The 19,018-nt window shown below is 59.0% G+C and overlaps 1 protein-coding gene and 1 long non-coding RNA gene across 4 annotated transcripts in view; one reads left to right on the top strand and one right to left on the bottom strand.

Annotated features, from left to right (window-relative positions):
* The window catches only part of ZFHX2 (zinc finger homeobox 2), a 30,579-nt gene extending 19,227 nt beyond the window's left edge, over nt 1-11,352 (top strand). For all 3 annotated transcript variants that reach the window (XM_034648410.1, XM_011227312.3, XM_034648411.1), the window contains exons 4-10: nt 270-510; nt 1,801-1,875; nt 2,284-2,342; nt 3,947-4,147; nt 4,618-4,744; nt 4,919-8,392; nt 8,656-11,352. In XM_034648410.1, the coding sequence (XP_034504301.1) occupies nt 270-510; nt 1,801-1,875; nt 2,284-2,342; nt 3,947-4,147; nt 4,618-4,744; nt 4,919-8,392; nt 8,656-9,632 (5,154 nt within the window). In that variant the 3' untranslated portion in view covers nt 9,633-11,352. The remainder of the gene's footprint in view (nt 1-269; nt 511-1,800; nt 1,876-2,283; nt 2,343-3,946; nt 4,148-4,617; nt 4,745-4,918; nt 8,393-8,655) is intronic.
* On the bottom strand, nt 445-18,095 carry LOC117797233. The gene is made up of 3 exons (XR_004622158.1): nt 17,017-18,095; nt 15,526-15,852; nt 445-1,104 (listed from the first exon to the last, which is right to left on the bottom strand). It is a non-coding gene; the product is annotated as an uncharacterized LOC117797233 (long non-coding RNA).
* Between the last annotated feature and the right edge of the window lie 923 nt (nt 18,096-19,018).

The raw sequence follows: 19,018 nt of genomic DNA, 5'->3' as shown, positions 1-19,018 counted from the left end.
GGCCATCTTGTCACCATGAGTTCAAGAGGATGGAACCAAATTCCATTCACCTACCAGGAGGGAGCCCAGAATTGACAGGAGGAAGAGAAGGAGATGGGGGAGAAAAAGCAGTAATATCCAGGTGGCCAGAGGAGGGAAAAGGGGGGGGTGCTCAAGAGGGCAAACGGGATGGGCAGGGAGGGGGTGCTGCCGGTCAGGCTCCCTTGGGGGAGGCAAAGGAGGCCCCTGAGATCTCGAGGGGCCTGAGCAGCCTCTTTCCGCGCTTCCAGTTTCTGCTGGAGATGGAGGGGGCAGCGGCCGGGGCCGAGCTGGGGCTCTTCCGCTGCCTGCTGTGCGCCTGGGAGACGCCGTCCCGCCTAGCCGTGCTGCAGCACCTGCGCGCCCCGGCGCACCGCGATGCCCAGGCCCAGCGGCGCCTGCAGCTGCTGCAGAGCGGCCCCGCAGCCGAGGAAGGGCTCTCGGCCCTGCAGAGTATCCTGAGCTTCAGCCACGGGCAGCTCCGGACTTCCGGTGAGGAACAGGGGACCGCGAGGGGGCGGGAGCCGGGGCTGGGGAGAAGGTGATGCCAGGGAGGAGAAACGGCTCTGTGCGCGAGAACAGGTGGAAAGGAGCCAGCCGAGAAGGGGTGATAAAAGCAGACTTGGGGAACAGTGGGGCGGCCGAGCAACGGGGGAAGCAAGAGGCTCTTGGGAGGGAGGAGGCAGAGAAGGGCAGGGGCTTTGCTGGGTGGAGAGTAGAGAACAGGAAGGGAGGTGAGGAGGCATCACCCAGTGATTCCGAATGGTGACCGGTGTTCCAGCAACGCTAGGTGTTGGGGGCAGCAGGAGCTGGTCAGGAAGGAGAGAGGAAGTAGAAAAACAGAAGAATGGAATCCACTTCGGGCCGGGCCAGGGCCTGTCGGAAGGAGATGGGAGCTGTGGGCCTGCCCCGAAGGCTGCAGGGAGAGGAAGCCCTGGACGAGCTCCCCAGCGTCTTCCTGTCTCCTAGGAGGTCTTCGGCCCGAAGGCTGGGCTTAGGGTCCCCCTTAGGCAGCTGAGGTTGTACCAGCAGAGACCGAGAACAGCCAGCCAGGCGCCATTGATCCAGAGGGTGCAGGAGAAGAGCCTGGAAGGGGCAGTCAGAGGTGGGCACGGGCATCCGGGCTCTGTAGGGGCCGGCGGCGGGCCAGGGTGAGGGTGCGGGCAGCAGGAACCAGGAACAGGCGGCATTGACTGGTGCTAATTGAATTGCCAATATGCTGGCTGGAGTTAAGTGCCAGAGGGGCCCGGATCAATAGCTAATGATCCTGGCGCAGGGCTGAATGGAGTTAAGGAACTTTAACACTTTAATTAGGCTGCCACCGAAAATAAATTCCTACACATCCGTCAATTCTTACTTGAGTGGTAATCTCCTCTCCCAGCTAGACCTGCCACCTCCTACTCGCCGTACCTGCTTCCATTTGGCCTCACCTTCCTTCTTCAGTGCCCCTCCCTTTATGTTTCTGGGCTCCCTGCTTCCGGGACCAGTCAAGATGGGGAGCCGAGTTGGGCCCCGTCTCTGCTGCCTACGGCCAGACCTGTTTCCTCATCTCGAAATGATGGGGGCTGGCCTCGCAGAGAGGACCTCTTAGGCCCTGCTAGCTCTAACCCTGCCATTTCTCCTTCATCCTCTATTTCTTTTTGGCAGCTTTTTGTCCTCTCCAGCCTGTTGGCTCATCCATCCATCTTCTTCACCTGCTGCTTGTCCTGCTTCGTCTGCCCTATGTCCTCCCTTTCCTGATGCTTCACTCTTTTAAGCTGACTCTCCCCTCCTCCTACACAGGGAAGCCTCCTGTCACCCCCTTAGCTGAGCCACTCACCCCTGACAAAGATGCTCAGAACAAAACAGCACAATTGGGTGAGTTGCTCAGCTGGTCCGTTTTCCTCCATCCCTGCCCCCTGTTCCCTGCACCCCCCTTCCTCATACATTCTGAGATGCACAGGGGTGCCAGTAATCTAGCTGCCTGGCAAGGCCTCCTGGGCACAGGGAGCCAAACTGATGCAAGAAAGGGCTCACTGGAGGGAAAGGAGGGGGAGCCCCAACAGGCTCAAACCTGGCCATCCCGCTAACCCGGGGTCAGCCCTGTCGGCCCTCCTCTCCCTGTATTTGAGTACAGCTTGTACTCTCCTGCCTTTTCCCCTTTCCCTAGAGCCCAACCCCTACCCTGGAAGCTCTCTGCTACGAATGAGGTCATCTTAAGGGCTGGGGGTTCTGGAAAGGAAGAGGGAGGGCTGTCAGAGTCTCTTTTATCTTCTCCCCTTTCAGCTTCTGAAGAGGCAGAGAACAAGACTGGCCCTCCAGGAGACAATGCCAACCAGACCACGGTCAGAACTGGGATAACTGGGAAAAGCTGGGGTGGAGGGTCTGGTGTTACGGAGATCTGTTCATATTCTAAAGCCTAAAATTCTCCTTGGTAGAGCTTGACACACGGATTTCAGACTAAAGGTAGATGAAATTTTGTCAGGCCTGTGCCTTCCCTGGAACACCACCACATTGAGAAACGCCACCTGGGGCCAGTGATGTGTTCAGCCCCACACAGGGTGGAGCACAGAGGAGCAGAGGAGGGAAGGCAGGACTTGAGGGAGAGGGGGCTGCAGGAAAGGCTGCAAGCAGGTGGAGGGAGCGGGGTAGACACAAGTGAAGAAATGAAAAGAGAGAGCCCAAACCACAAGCCTGGCTGCTGCCCAGCTCTCTACTCCTGTCGGGAGCGGAAAGACAACTAGACACGGATGGTCGTCTCCCGCAGAAGGCCCCAAGCCAGCAGGGAAGCATCCGCGCACCTCCTTCCTGAGGCTAGAGGCCCCAGCCCAGATGACTGACCCACAGCAAACTCGGTGGCGGCTCTCCAAGTCTCCTGGCCTCGGGGCTCGGCCTGGGCCAGGCAGGACCTGGGTGGTTTAGCCTGGGGCTGGGACGTTTGATTCTGAGGGGGCTCCCAGCCTGGGTTCCGAGGCACCACGCTGGCCCTCACAGCTCTCCACATGGAACCTCAGCACTCAGAAATACTGCTGGCCAGGCCCTCCTCCTCGCTCCTGTTCCCTCTGGCAGACCCATTCCAGATGTTCGCTCCTCCGGTGGAGGGCATTACAATGAGCATCTGGATGCCTTGCCTTTCGGGCCATTCCCTTCCCGCAGCACGTGGGCTAGGACCAGTGGCACCAGGCCGGCGGGAGAGGACACGAGCCAGGGAGATGGATGGCAGGCTGGAGGTCAGGCGGTCAGGTGACTAAGGCGGAGACAGGGCCCTTCCCTCCGCCCCACCCCTCTGGAGGTGTGGGCGGGAATGCGCCAGCGGAGGCAAGCCAGAATTTTCCTGGGCCGCTGGGGGAGCTGTGGTGTTTGTTTACATTAAGAAGGGGAGAAGGAAAAGAAAGTGGGAGCTGCTAAGCCTCTGGGAGAATGAGCCGGCTTCTGAGCAGACAGGTAGGGAGGGCCCGTCTTCAGGAGACACTCAGGTGAGGGACCTCGGAGAGGCAGAGCCAGCGGGGATGAAGGAGGCTCTGGGTCCAGATGTGCAGAGGGCAGGGGAGCCGGTTCCGGAGAAGACGGGCAAGGGCGGGGGTGGGTAAGAGGAGCAAACTCAGTCCGGGCGAGGTAGGTACAGGGCCATACTGTTAGCTGGGGAAGCAGGCAAGGCAGAAGAGACAGGAAGGCCAGGCCAAGGAAGGACAGAGGCCAGAATGGAGGGAGAAGCCGGACAAAGAAGACAGGCAAGGGCAGGTCAGCCTAGGCCTCTGTCCCGATCGAAGGGAAATGAGGGAGGAGCCAGCTTCTTGCCTCGGGCTGGACCCTCCGTGATGCCTTCATTTGGGGTTCCCTCCTCCTAAATTGGGCGTGGGGGGTCTTGCTGTGTTCAGACACACACAGGGCTGGGTGATGGTGGCCCCCCTCCCTGACGCCTCCTCCACCCGCCCCCACGTGTCCCCAGGTGTTCTGCTGTCCGTACTGCAGCTTCCTGAGCCCGGAGCCGGACCAGGTGCGGGCTCACGCCCTCTCCCAGCATGCCGTGCAGCCCAAGTACAGGTGCCCGCTGTGCCAGGAGCAGCTGGTGGGCCGGCCCGCCCTGCACGTCCACCTCAGCCGCCTTCACAACGTGGTGCCTGAGTGCGTGGAGAAGCTGCTGCTTGTGGTGAGTACTGGCTGCGCGAGGACCCAGCCGGGAGGCCCCGTTCGGGCCAGGTAGGAGGGAAGAAAAGGCCGGGCTGTCCAGCAAGTGTGTGCGTGTGTGTGTGCGCGCGTGTGTGTGTGGCGGGGAGGGTAGTGGTGAGGAAACAGCATTTCCCAGGTTTGAGGGGGTTTTAGTGTTGGGGGGAACCTTAGCAGAGCTAGTCTGGCTGCCTCTGCTCGCTCGTGAGGGAGCTCAGCGTTTCCTTCATTTCCATGCGGTCCTGACAAGAGCTGTCAGCAGCAGGCACGGGCTGAGGCACAAGAGAGGCAGCAGCCCAGGCCCTCTCCTCCGGGAAAAAGCAGAAGTTGGGGGGAGCATGTCCAGGAGGAGGCTGGAGCCCCCACAGGGGCGGGCACAGGTGCAGAGCAGGGCCTCGGGAGTAGCGGGGCGGGGGTGGTGCGGAGCGGTCACTGGGCTTTCTTCTGTTACAGGCCACAACTGTAGAGATGACCTTTACGACCAAAGGGCTGCCTGGGCCCGCTCTGTGCCCGCTGGGAGATGCCCCAGAGCCCCCCGCTCCTGGGCCAGAGCCTGCGCCCAGCAGAGAACAGGGAGCAGGTAAGAACGGGGACGGCAAACCTGCCAAGGTGGCAGGGAAGGGGGTCCTGGGCTGCACAGACCAAGAGAGTTTGAAGACAGACAAGGCAAGGATCGGGTGCCCTAGATACTGGGTGGGTGGGGTCTGACTTCAGACAAAGGTCCCTTCTCATGGCGCCCTTCTCTCTCCCTCAGAAGGCCCTCACCTGAGCCCCGAAGCCAGGCCTGATCCTCTTCCCGAGCCTCCCCCGCCCTCAGCCGAGGCCCCAGACAAGCCCCCGGGAAGCCCTGGTCGATCCCCTTCTCCAGCCCCGTCTCCAGCTCCTCGGCCGGATGCCCCGGTGGAAGAAACGGCCCCTCCGCCCCCCGTGGCTGAGGAGGAAGAGGGGAGCGTGGGGGAGCCCCGCCCTGCAGAGGCCGCTCCCGCCGACTCCCGCCACCCTCCGACCTATCGCAAGACCACCAATTTTGCCCTGGACAAGTTTCTTGACCCTGCCCGGCCCTACAAGTGCACCGTGTGTAAGGAGTCCTTCACGCAGAAGAATATCCTCCTGGTCCATTACAACTCTGTCTCCCACCTGCACAAGATGAAGAAGGCTGCCATCGACCCGTCCGGCCCCGCCCGAGGGGAGGCGGGCGCCGCACCTCCCGCCGCCGCCGCCGCAGACAAGCCGTTTAAGTGCGCGGTCTGCCGGGTCTCCTACAACCAGAGCTCCACGCTGGAGATCCACATGCGCTCCGTGCTGCACCAGACCCGCTCTCGGGGGGCCAAGACGGACGCCAAGGCTGAGGGGCCAGAGCGGGGCCAAGAAGAGCCCAAGGAGGGCGAGACGGAGGGGGAGGTGGGCACTGACAAGAAGGGCCCTGACCCTGGTGGCTTCATATCTGGGCTGCCCTTCCTGTCACCTCCCCCACCCCCCTTGGACCTGCACCGATTCCCAGCCCCTCTCTTCACCCCACCAGTCTTGCCCCCCTTCCCTCTGGTGCCCGAATCACTGCTTAAGCTCCAGCAGCAACAGCTGCTCTTGCCCTTTTACCTCCATGACCTCAAGGTGGGGCCCAAGCTGGCGCTGGCTGGGCCTGCACCCCTGCTGTCTCTGCCGGCTGCCACCCCTCCGCCCCCGCCCCCGCCCCNGCTCCCCCTCCTGGCTGAGAGGGACTGGGAGCGGCCCCCCGTGGCAGAAGAGGGGAATGAGGCAGGGCCCGCCTCGCCCCCCAACCCAACGCCCAACGAAGCAGCCCGCACTGCAGCCAAAGCCCTTCTAGAAAACTTTGGCTTTGAGCTGGTGATCCAGTACAACGAAGGAAAGCAGGCTGTGCCCCCTCCTCCGACCCCACCCCCACCAGAGGCCCTGGGGGGTGGGGACAAGCTGGCCTGTGGGGCCTGTGGGAAACTCTTCTCCAATATGCTTATCCTCAAGACACACGAAGAGCACGTCCACCGCCGATTTCTGCCCTTTGAGGCCCTGAGCCGTTACGCTGCTCAGTTTCGAAAGAGCTATGATAGCCTATACCCACCCCCTGCGGAGCCCCCCAAACCTCCCGATGGGGCCCTGGATTCATCAGCTCCCCAGCTGGGCCCTCCCTTCTTGGTCCCAGAGCCTGAGGCAGGGGGGACCCGTCCCTCTGAGGAGCGGAGCCGGGCAGGACGCTGGCCCCCAGAGGAGGAAGAAAGCTCCAGAGGCAGTCTGCCTCCCCTAGTGCCCGCAGGCCGCAGGTTCTCCAGAACCAAGTTCACAGAGTTCCAGACCCAAGCCCTGCAGTCTTTCTTTGAGACCAGTGCCTACCCCAAGGACGGAGAGGTGGAGCGGCTCGCAAGTCTCTTGGGCCTGGCTAGCCGTGTGGTGGTAGTGTGGTTCCAGAATGCCCGCCAGAAAGCACGCAAAAATGCCATCGAGGGTGGGCCTGTACCGACTGGAGGTGGCAGCGGGGGAGCCTCCGGCTGCAGGCGCTGCCATGCTACCTTCTCCTGCGTTTTCGAGTTGGTGCGGCACCTCAAGAAATGCTATGACGACCAGCCCCCTGAAGAGGAGGAGGAGGAGGCCGAGCGAGGGGAAGAGGAGGAAGAGGACGACGCAGAGGAGGAACGGAGCGCGGACCCCCCCGCAGGGCCAGAGGGTCCCTCGCCAGCGCCCCCGGACAGGGAAGAGCTGAGCCGAGCAGAGGCCGCAGAGGCCTCAAAGACGGGAGGCAAAGAACCTGAAGGGAGGGCCCCTCCCTCACCGTCCCCAGTCCACCCTTGTGACCAGTGCGCCTTGTCCTTCCCCAGCCAAGACCTCCTGGCCAGTCACCGGCGGCTACACTTCCTGCCGTCCGTGCCGCCCAGCACCGCCCCGCACCTCCTGGATCTGCCCTTGCTGGTGTTTGGGGAGCGAAGCCCCCTGGTGGCAGGCACTCCGCCAGCGCCGGGGCCTCCGCTCAAACGGAAGCATGAGGAGGGCAGCCTGTCCCCGACGGGCAGTGAGGCAGGGGGGGGAGGGGAGGGCGAGCCCCCCAGGGACAAGCGCCTGCGCACCACCATCCTGCCGGAGCAGCTGGAGATCCTGTACCGCTGGTACATGCAGGACTCCAACCCCACGCGCAAGATGCTCGACTGCATCTCTGAGGAGGTGGGGCTCAAGAAGCGAGTGGTGCAGGTCTGGTTCCAGAACACCAGGGCCCGGGAGAGGAAAGGCCAATTTCGAAGCACCCCTGGGGCGGTGCCCAACCCAGCAGTCAAGCCCCCCGCCGCATCTGCCCCTGCCGCCTTCCCCAAGTTCAACCTCTTGTTGGGCAAGGCAGATGATGGGACTGGGAGGGAGCCCTCGAAGCAGGAAGCACCTGCTTTTCCCTACGCCCCGGTCACCCCTGCTGCCGGGCCCCTGCCTTTTCTACCCCCTGGGAAAGAGGCCACCACCCCAGCACCAGAGCCACCTCTCCCTCTCCCACCGCCCCCTCCACCCAGTGAGGAAGAGGGTGCAGAGGAACCGGCTAAAGCTTCTCCAGAGAGCGAGGCTTGCAGTCCATCCGCGGGCGATCTCAGCGACTCCTCTGCCTCCAGTCTGGCCGAACCGGAGTCCCCCGGGGCTGGAGGAAGCAGTGGGGGAACAGGAAGTGGGGCCGGGGTTCCGGACGGACTGGGGCAGCGGCGCTACAGGACCCAGATGAGCAGCCTGCAGCTCAAGATCATGAAGGCCTGCTACGAAGCCTACCGCACCCCGACCATGCAGGAGTGTGAGGTGCTGGGGGAGGAGATCGGGCTGCCCAAGAGAGTCATCCAGGTCTGGTTCCAGAACGCTCGTGCCAAGGAAAAGAAGGCCAAACTGCAGGGGGCAGCAGTTGGCGGCGCTGGGGGCAGCAGTGAGGGCCCCCTGGGAGCCCAGCGCACCGACTGTCCCTACTGTGACGTCAAGTATGATTTCTATGTCTCCTGCCGAGGCCACCTCTTTTCACGCCAGCACCTGGCCAAACTCAAAGAGGCAGTCCGGGCCCAGCTGAAGAGTGAAAGCAAGTGCTACGACTTGGCCCCAGCACCCGAGGCACCCCCGGCTCCCAAGGCCACACCTGCCACCACACCTGCCTCTCTGCCCCTCGGGGCTGCCCCGGCCCTGCCTCGCCTGGCCCCGGTCCTCTTGTCTGGCCCCGCTCTGGCCCAGCCCCCGCTGGGGAGCTTAGCTCCTTTCAATTCAGGTGAGTGAGCAGTTGGGAGGGGTTGGCCTTCAGAGAGCATCTCTCTCTAATGACATGCCCCTCTTTTTCCTCCTTGACTCTTCCCACCTCCAGCCTCCTGTGGCCTTCCTTGGTTTCTGGCTCTTCGGGGGAGAGAGGGAGGGAAGGGCGCGTGGCAGCCAGGTGGTGGGAGTGGGCGAGGGTGTGACTGGAGGTGGCCTACAGCAGGAAGGATGACAGGCTGGAGGGGGGCTAATCCTTCATCACTCCTTTCATCTTCCTAGGCCCTGCAGCCTCCTCTGGCCTCCTCGGCCTCGCCACTTCAGTCCTGCCTGCTACCACAGTGGTCCAGACTGCTGGCCCGGGCTGTCCCTTACCTCAGAGACCTGTGCCCGAGCAAACTAACGCCTCCACAGCAGGCACCACTGACCCTGCCCCAGGCCCCCCTGCTGAGCCCCCTGGGGACAAGGTCTCCGGTGAGCGAAAGCCAGTTGCGGCCCCCACCAACTCCTCCACTGAGGCCCTCAGGAACCTCAAAGCACTGAAGGCTACTGTCCCAGCCCTCTTGGGGGGCCAATTCCTGCCCTTCCCATTGCCCCCTGCAGGGGGGGCGACACCACCAGCTGTCTTTGGCCCCCAGTTGCAGGGGGCCTACTTCCAACAGCTCTATGGCATGAAGAAGGGGCTATTTCCCATGAACCCCGTGATACCTCAGACCCTCATCGGACTGCTCCCCAACGCCCTCCTCCAGCCACCACCCCAGCCCCCCGAGCCCACGGCCACAGCGCCTCCAAAGCCTCCTGAACTGGCTGCTCCAGGGGAGGGGGAGGCCGGGGAGGCTGATGAGCTGCTGTCGGGCAGTACTGGCATCTCCACCGTGGACGTGACCCACCGCTATCTGTGCCGCCAGTGCAAGATGGCATTTGATGGGGAGGCCCCGGCCACTGCTCACCAGAGATCCTTCTGCTTCTTTGGGCGGGGCTCTGGGGGTTCTGTGCCCCCCCCACTGCGGGTGCCCATCTGCACCTACCATTGCCTGGCATGTGAGGTGCTGCTGAGTGGGCACGAAGCCCTGGCCTCCCACCTGCGCTCCTCGGCCCACAGGCGCAAGGCGGCCCCACCCCCAGGGGGCCCACCCATCACCATCACCAACGCCGCCACTGCCGCCACAGCTGCTGTGGCTTTTGCCAAAGAGGAAGCAAGATTACCTCACGCGGACTCCAACCCGAAAACCACTACCTCTACACTTCTAGCTTTATAAACGGATAAACCAAGATGGGGGGAGGGGGAGGGCCTCAGGGCTCCCTCTCTTACCCCAGGGGGTGTTTGGCGGGAGCTCAAATCCCTCACCCCAACCCTTGGCTCCGCCCACCTCACGGGAATCTTTCCGTTCCCACCCTCAGTGGGCTTCACACACCCCACCTCCAGCAGAGTCCTGCCTCCTCCCCCTGCGCCCCCAGCCCCCAGACACACACTGTGTCCTCCTCTGCGGCGCCTTGCCCCACGTCTTCACAGACACACACCGATCTTGTCATCCTGACGGTCCGCTCATCTCTGCCCTGCCCACCACACGCATCTGTCCTTGAATCCATCTTCCCACAACCTTATCCCCACTGGATTCACCCCCCAACATAGTCAACCCCCGCAAACACACACACACACACGTTAGCCCATGCTGTTCCACTGACTGAGAAAACACCAAAAAAAAAGAAAGAAAGAAAGAAAAAAGAAAAGAAGAAAGGAAAAAGAAAACCCAAGACAAAGAAGGGGGAAGGAAAACAAACTTTGCTACTCCCCCTTCTCTCTCCCTACCCCCTTGTCTAGAGCGCCACACAGCTCACAAACTTTCCAAATACCCAGTTGGCTCCCAAGGTTGGAGCCTGGGATGGGCAGGGAGCCCACAAAACTCTAACCAAACTGGAGGTTGGCAGGGGGAGAAGTGCTCGCAGCTCGCTCTCCCCACACCCCTCCCTCCTAACCCTCTCCTCGCCTGACGGGAGCCCCTGCGGCCTGGACTCTAGGGGAAGCCGCCGCCAGGAACCCCTCTGCCAGCCCCCACCCTGCACCCTGGGAACTGCAGTAACTTATTCTCAAAGGCTTTAAACACAGAGATCCTCTCAGCAGCCGTGGGCCCGCCCCTTGTCCCAGCCCTGCCATGTGGGGGTCCAGCCTCCGGGACCGGCGCTGCCCACCAACGGCAAATCCAAAGTTCTTTTAAAAAAAACTGAAACACACACACAACCAAAAAAAAAAAAAAAGAGAGTGAGAGCGAGAGAGAGAGCACGCGCGCACATGTGCACAGGAGAGATGGAGACAGAGGAATGAACTAAAGTAAAACATAAACTTGGAAAATACAGAAAAAAACTGCAAACTCTCCCATCACACAAGTGGTGTTTTTTTGATTTGTTTTGTTTTTTTCCTGTCTGTGTCCCTCTACCCCCATGTTAAGCGTTTCTTTAAACCACTAGTCTCGGGAAGAGCAAATGGCTTTAAGTCGTTCGCATGGGGATGGTGATCCTTGAGACAGAAAGCCACGCAGCCTGGCACTGGCCGTGCCCAGCATCTGAGGCTGGGGCTGGCCATGGGGAGAAGACCTACCTTTGCCCCCTGAATTGAGTATTTATCAGGACCGCTAACAGCCCTTTGTTCCCAGCCACTATAGAAAAGTCGGTGTTGCCAAATGTATCTCGGCGGTCCCAGAAAGAAAGGGGTGGACGGGACAGTGTGGTTTCTGAATCTTGGGTATAGTTCCCTTTCCTGCAGCTAACCACTGTTTCCTCCCATTTGCTTCTTTCACAAACCCCTACTTTTATTTCTGTGTCCAGTGGCCCCTTCACATTCCTGGTCGCTTGAGATCCTTGCCTTTGCGGGGACCCTTGTTCCCCACCTGTGTTCTTCCCTCCTCGGCCCTTGCCCTTCCTGCCACCAGCAAGTAGCAGCTGCTCGGGGCACCATCCGCGGAGTCAGAGACTGTCGGGGAGGCGCATGGGGCTCTGGAGCTGAGGACAGCTCGTGGGGGGGGGGGGTCGGGCAAGGCCGTGACTGAAGCACAAGGTGAATCTCTGACAGGGTGCTGTGATCAAGGGCAACCAATGAAAGGAATGAGCTAGAACAGTGTTCCCAACCTCTGACCTCATCGTTTCTGCCAGCATCAGGTGGGAACTGGTAACCCCAAAGCCCAGCTAAAGTGGCACGAGGTAGAAAAGCAGGTGTTTTATTTCAGCAAAGAAAAGCCTGCAAAAGCTCCCAGTTCTCCAGACAGTTTCTGCTACCCCCCTGCCCGGGAGACATCCCCTCTCAAGGTATTGTTGCAAACTTTCTCCCTTCAGGCGGCTTCTCCCACTACCGTCACCATTTAATAAGCGAACACACAGTTCAGTCAGCCCTGGGATTTCCACTTCCGGGCCTGTCACTCAGCCCTATGAACACGTTAATACCGAAGCAGAGGGTTCTGTGCTGAAAAGACGGGAGGGGAGAAAGGGGCAGGGAAATCAGCCGAGTCCCTAGTGCCCACATGTTCTGTGAATCTCACTTCTGATCCAATCCATTTCTAAAATGAAGAGCTTCAGCCAGCAGACTGGGGTGGGGTGGAATCCGTCATTCCAGTGATGCCGGTTACAAATGCAGGCCCTACCGTCCTCTTGCCGCCGCCCTTCCTGCCTCTCAGCCTCTCTCCTGTGTCCCTCCCTTCCTGTCCTTTTCTTTTCCCATTGAAACTGTGAATAAGACTATTTTCTTAGCAGGATGTGTCGGGGGAAAGAAGATTTTTCACTCCGTGGAATGTGATGTGTGTTAAAGTTGAAAACAGAAAAAATTACAAAAAAAGACAGGTGGGAAAGAGGAAATATTTTAAAGAAAACTGGGGCAAACACCTGGTACAGGTGTGGTGTCGTGCACTTTTAGGAGTTTACAACCAGGACAGGTTAGCTGTTGTCTGAACTGTGAATATTTTTACTAGGAGTTAACATAGGCAGAAATCCCTCCCCTGCCTCCTCTTGCCCTCCTGCCTACTCTGTTCCATCGGGACACCCTGGTCTAGGGACACCGCATATGTGCACAGCAGGGGACAGGAGCGGACTCTAAGCCACTGTCCTTACCAGGAGCCCTATAACTTGAGAGACGAGAGTCTGGCTGACTGGGGAGTCAGGTATGCCATTCCATGTTCCCAGTGGCCGGAAGCATTCCTCCCAACCGCATTCTCAGACCAGAAGTCCCCAGCAGCAGTGCCCCTGCCCCACAGATGCTCAGTGGGCTTCTGGTAGAAGGAAGCCCAGGGTGTCAGGCCCTAGGCAGGATGCTCGAGGCGAACACCAGGTCACCCCGGGTAAACCCTGTTGCTTCTCCTGGGGAGTAGTGGACCCAACCTGAAAGCCTGGCACATCAACACCTATCTTGTAATACAGGTCCCACCCCAACAACCCTAAAGTCAGCTTGAATCCATGGCTCCTCATATGGGTCTTCCACAGCCTGGGGCAAAGGCCTAGGGTTTCTGACATACATGGGCCCTAAGGCTTCCAAATTCTGGTCCAGCCTACTTACTGCTAGGATCAGTCCAGGAGACAAGGTGGAAGCGAGCTTGGCTGTTTTTGCTCTAAACCAGAATCAGTGTGGAGATGGCTTCAGGTACCCCATTCTCGACTAGGAACAAAACTCAAAGTCTTCTGGAAGAATATGAGAAAATCTAAAGGCGCAGCAGCCAAGTGGGGCAGAGTCTGCAGTGACCACAAAAAGAAGCACTTCCTCCCTCAACCCTCCAGCCCCTGGAGTGTACTTACAGCAGCACGCACAAGCACCGAGAAAGCCAAGTACTCCAGACCCAGTAGCGTCCATCTGCCTCATTCCATCTATTTGTTCCTTAGCCACACAGAGGGCTTATAGATCAGATCACCAATCCCCAAACCTCCACGAGCCTCGTTGTTCGAAGGCACATTTTCTCACCCAATCATTCATCCCTGTATAGAAACTCACACCTGAAACACAGAGCTCTGTTTATATAACCACACCACTGAAACAAGCACGCACACTGTCAGAAACCAGCAGAACCACGCCGAGAGAGCTACGCGGATAGACCCATGCCGGCAAGGATGGGCCCCATGGGCACAGAGGCGCACAGACATGCCCCCAGCCCTATCACCTACACCTCCCAGAAGTACAACCAGCCTCTAGGACATACTCATTATCTTCACATCCAACAGTAGGTGAGCACAGCTTATAAACAGTCAAGGGAAACGTAACCAGAGTCAGGAAGGGTAACCAAACGTTGTAATCCATGGGGAAAGTACCTTCCATTCCTCTACACTGTGACACTGGGGAGAGGAGAGGTAGGAGAGAAACCAGGGGGCAACTTTAGGGAAAGCTCCTGGAGACAGGAATAAGCTGGGCTGGGACCCGGTGTTACAGGAAGGGTAGCACTGAGGAGCGTTTCTCTCTAGGCTGCAATGCGAAGCTCAAACCACCAGTTGGGAGCAACTAGTGAGAAAAATGGAAGCCCTGAGGATATCCTTGAGGATGAAGGAAGAGATGCTCCAATGCCGAGGAGGCCCTTGCTACAAGAAGGGCTACAGACCCAGTCTGCGGGAGTACAGCTTGGATACATGGTGAAAAGGGCAGATGAAAGAAAAGTCAGAAAGAGGACATTCATAAAAGATCTAGACCGTGGCTCGTCAAGCCTGGGGAGGGATGGGAAACGATCCCCAGGGAAAGCCTCCAGACCAAGACTACACGTTATGGGAAGAATGTAAAATTGGGTGAGGTCCGTCCCTGTCATTCTGTCATACTGAGGGCCCAGACAACCCTCCACACGAAGGATAGACAAGGGGTAAATGGCATTATTCCCTGTCAGTAGTCTGAGCCTGGTGCTTCCTGCAGCTCTCTGGCCACACAGAGGTGTCCGGCTAGAAACTAGTGGGGAAGCAGGCTGATTATAAGTGGACCAGAAGGAAGGTGATGGGGAAAGGTGACCTGGGATTGACTTTTTTTTTTTTAAGTAATCTCTACACCCAATGTGGTGCTCAAACTCATTACCCCAAGTTCAAAAGTCAGACGCTCCACCAACTGAGCCAGCCAGGCGCCCCCCTGGGGTTGACTCTTAATCCTACCCAGCCACCACGCACACACCTGTACACAAACAATGGCTAAAATGAAAGAGGTAGTCGGTGGGAGCTTAGCACGCCCCACACCCACAGTCCTTCCCCGATAGCCAACCTTATACCATGTCTCTCCGACCGGACTTGAATGAGCCCCAGTGTGCTCATTCCCAGCAAGCGCCTGAACACCAGCATTGCTTGCATCTGGCCAGGTTTCCGCAGGAGGAGAGGCCCTGTACTCTGTCCACCCCTCCTTCCACCACCCAGGACCCAGACCCGTCTCCGAGAGGAAGTGTAATTAGTGTAACTCAGGCTGTACCGCGCCATAGACTCCACGCAAATCTTCCCGGACCGCAGAGCCATCACCCAGCCATGCCCTACCCCGTGGTTCTCAGTGGCGGTTTCAGGAACATAGGGCAGCCAGCCATCAGAATGTGGAAGGTTCCCTAAGGGATTCTTCTGTGATAACTACTGCCAGTGAGCGGGTTCTGACAAGCTGGATCTGCCGGATGTGACCTCACAATCTGTCCCATTCCTCCCTCTGCTTCTGCCAAAACATATCTACCATACCCCACAACGCCCATACCAGGGGCATGACAGCGGAAAGACATGCCTGTGGCTGGGGAGGAAGAAGAAAGATGCAAAAGGCCTAGAGGAATCCAGACTGGGTTAATTGTCCTACAGGTGACTGCCGCGTCTTAGAACAGTCTCTCAGAGTTCTGTCTACCTGCGGCTTGGTCGCCCGAGTGCTGCCTTACAACGCACATTTCTGAACCACACTTCGGAGTCGCTGAATCAGAAACTCCTGCGGGGATCCCATGCTCTCCAGAGTCCAAGAACCCCTGATTCGGGCTGCTGAGCCCGTACACATCTGTGGCCTGCCCTTAACTCTCCAGCACCCGGGGCCCAACCCTGCTCCCCCAGGGTGCCACCAGGGGCCTCGCATCACCTCAGGTTTGTCCTCTTCATTACCCTGCCATCACCCCCACCTCCACCACCTGGGAAATCTGTGTCTTCCGCTTACATTGGCTGTTCTCGCACAGGAGAAAAGAAACACTGTCCACTCACCCATTTGGCTGAGTGTCTCCCTGCTTTTTCCTCTGCTGTGGAAACCATGTCCCTTCTTCTGAAGCTGGCATTCGCTCGCAGAAATGCTGAAACGAGAACTCCCCCAACCCTAAGCAGCTGAGTCCAGCATGGCCATGGCTTGACTGCCATCAGAGCCACCCAGTCTCCCTCAACATCACCCAGAGCCGAATCTTCTCCCGAGTATCTTCCTAGGTACTAATCCAGGGCTCCAGGCTACCCAGAAAGCAAGGAAAGCCCCACCTCCTCGATGTTCTTCCAGACGGAGGCCCAAGGTCCAGTTCTGTGGCACTGCCAAGGACACTGCCTCTGGAGATGTAGGGGTGGTCTGTGTCACCAAGATGCTCGGGCCTCCCCTCCTAAGAGCCTTCCTTTCTACAAGGGCTCCTTGCTGATCTGTGGTTTCCCTTCCAGGGGTGGATTTCAAAGACATGGACATTTATTCAAATTCTACCTAACTGGGGTGCCATTGAGAGATTCCTAAACACTAAATCTCCCCGAACACTCTTTCTGGAAGGCCAAGTCCCAGGTGCCTTTGTCTTCCTTATCCCTGCCTATCTCTCCAGGCCTAGAGCACCTCTTCATTTTTCTAGGCCTGTTATTGAATATGGGCCTTTTCACAAGGGAGAAGGAACCGATTCATCTCAACCACAGCTCAGCCGATCACATGGCAGGTGAAATACACCAGGCGCAAACCACCCACTACCCAGCAGCAAGGCCTGAGGGCCCCTCCTTCCTACTTTTCTTCCAATCTCTTCTGGCACCAGCTTTCCGACCACAGGGCTGGCTGGCCTCTCCACAGCTCTCATTCACCCTGCTGGAATTTCTTCCTGTCCTCACTGCCCAGAGAGGTGTACAGGCCACTGGCCGGAAGCCTTGGACTTGGCTTCTTGCCTGTGCCCTTGTCCTTCTGTGCTCCAGCTTCCCTTGAAATAGCTGCTCAAACACTGAGTGTGGTGGCAGCTAACTCCCTTTCCTGGGGGCAGTGAGGTAGGAGGGAGGTGGGTGTCTAGTTGGGGTTGGCTGGAGTACCGAAGCAGCAAGCTCTTGAGGGTCCCGTCTCGCGCCACCCCCCGGCACAGAGCTCCGCCTGATGCCCGGCCTGCCTATGTGCACCGCCCTCTCTATCTGCCGCCAAGTGGCGGTCGTGAGTATGTTTGGCGGCTTTGGGTTTGCCGCAGTGCCAGGATCTGAGACACTGTTCACGTGCCAGTGCAGCACTGCCAAGCGTGGCGGCATCTAGTTGGTTGGGTGCCAAGCAGTAGGACCCAGATGGTGATAGAGAGATGAAAGAGGGGTGGAGGGGAGGGAGGGGAGGACAGGAAGGCGCCAGGGAGAAAATCAGATACCTCACTTGTTAGAGTGGAAAGTCCAAATGGGATCCACAGAAAGGTGCCCACCCATTATAGATCCCAGCTCAGCAAGCAAGCCCCCCTGCCCCTCCCCCACCCTTGCACAGTGGCAGACACAGACCAGGCAAGAGGATTTGGCCATCTTCAGCAGGAAACTGGCCGGGGGCCAGACAGGACTGCCAGCGCTCTCCATCCTTCTTCCTTGGGGTCTTGGCAATGGCGTGCTTCCTCCTTTGTGTCCTCATGCCTCTCTCCATCTGTTGCTCCACTCCCCATGCCTAAGAGGCAACAGCAAGGAGGTCCTGGCAGAAAAAAGTCTGTTCTCCCAAACAACTCACACACACACACACATACACACACATGCACACACACACGGAACATCTCACCTCCCTTCTCACTCCTGGCACGGCAACGCTCTCAAGCAGATTGGTAAGACGCACTGCCACCCTCCTCCATTCCACACAACGCCAGAGCCCGTGCCAGGCTCCTCAGGCAGTGCCAGCACTCAATGCCTCACCCCCATGTCCCCTTGCTTTTCACAAAGGGCCAGACTGCCAGCCCCGAGGAGCTCTCCCAGGGAGCAGTGGCACAATCCCTCCTCCTGGCTCTTAGACACTTTCTTGGCACTTCCCTGGCTACTCTTTCCACCACTTTACTTTCCCAGACTGGAGGAAGGCTGACTACCTCATAGTCCAACCGTTTCTCAGAGCTGAGCTCCAGAGGGACAGCAACATCATTAACATCCCCCTGCCCCTCCTCTCTGTCTCCTGGGGCCCCTGTTCCCACCGCCCCAGATCGGGCCACCAGCCTGACGGGTGTGATGCCAATGGCCCCCGGGTAGCGATCCTTCCTCTCAGAGCACCAGGACTCCTGCCGCCGCCCCCCTCCCCACCCCCTCCTCCCATCTCCGCGGGCACAAGGGTGGCAGCTGCAGTGCCAATGCCTGTAAGCAGGCACCACGGAGCATGCCGTGCACCCCGTCCTGCCCTCCCGGGCCCCGAACCTCTCCCCTCCTTCCACTCCATCCCTCTGTCCTTCTGGCTGGACACTAGATTGGCAACCGCAGTGCCAACCCCCACCCATGCCCAGGAGGCTCACATACAGCACGCGTTTATGCATACATGTACACGCACACACACACACAGACACACACACGGCCCCGTGAGTGCCAGGCAGCGGTGGCAGACACACAGCAATGCATAGTGACGGGTATACCCGAGGAGGCAGCCGGATTCGGCACCTGACCCAGCACCCGTTTGGGATTGGGTGGGCAGGCAGGCGGGCAGGCGGGCGGAGGGGTGATGGAGGCAGACGATGGCCCTAGGTTGGCAGCCGATAGAGCTGGGAGAATGGAGGGAACAGATGCTCTTTGCCCAGCCTCCCTCCCTCTCTCTCAGAGATCAGTGCCAAGCTGGGGGGATGGGGAGAGGGGAGGATGGGGGAAGGGTGGCATTTGGAAAGCTGGCAGGCGGGGGGAGCTGGGTCCGCCCAGGCTGGGCAGTGCCGGCACTGGCTGCCGCCTCTCCACTCTGCCATCTGTCTCGCTTCTCTCCCCACCCCCTTTCTCTCTCTTTCTCTCTCTCTCTCTCCTTCATCCACAGCAAACCAAAAAGAAAACAGGGTCCTCATTCCGCCCACCCCCAACCTCTGCCAGACCCCGTCGCCTCCTCCCCACAACTCACCACACCATACCACCACCAAGCCATCTGTGCTCTCTCCTCCTGGCTCGGTCACCTTCTTTCACTCGCCTTCGCCCTCATACCAAAACGGGTGCAGTGTTTTAAATATATATATATATATACACATATATTTTAAAAAGCAACTTAAAAAAAAAAAAGCCCACAATTTTCTTTGGGAATGTCCTGTCCTTCTGAGTCTGGGTCCCNAGATCTAGAGCCTTCCCCACCCCCAGTTCCCAGGGCCCCTGTGCCCTTCTCTCCCTGCTTTTGATTTTACTCCTCGATCACCCTTTCCTTTTTTTTGGTGTGCGTGCGTGTGTGCGTGCGCGTGTCTGCATCCATGGCGGTGGGCACTGTGCCAGCCACCACATAGCCATCTGCGATGCCTTCCGCAGCCTCCGCTCTTTCTCCTTGCCACCTCCAGCCCCCGGCTCCCCTGCACCC

This window comes from Ailuropoda melanoleuca, chromosome 20 (assembly GCF_002007445.2).
Source record: "Ailuropoda melanoleuca isolate Jingjing chromosome 20, ASM200744v2, whole genome shotgun sequence".
NCBI lineage: Eukaryota > Metazoa > Chordata > Mammalia > Carnivora > Ursidae > Ailuropoda > Ailuropoda melanoleuca.
Note: the sequence above shows the minus strand (reverse complement) of the source record. Positions and strands in the feature narration are given on the sequence as shown.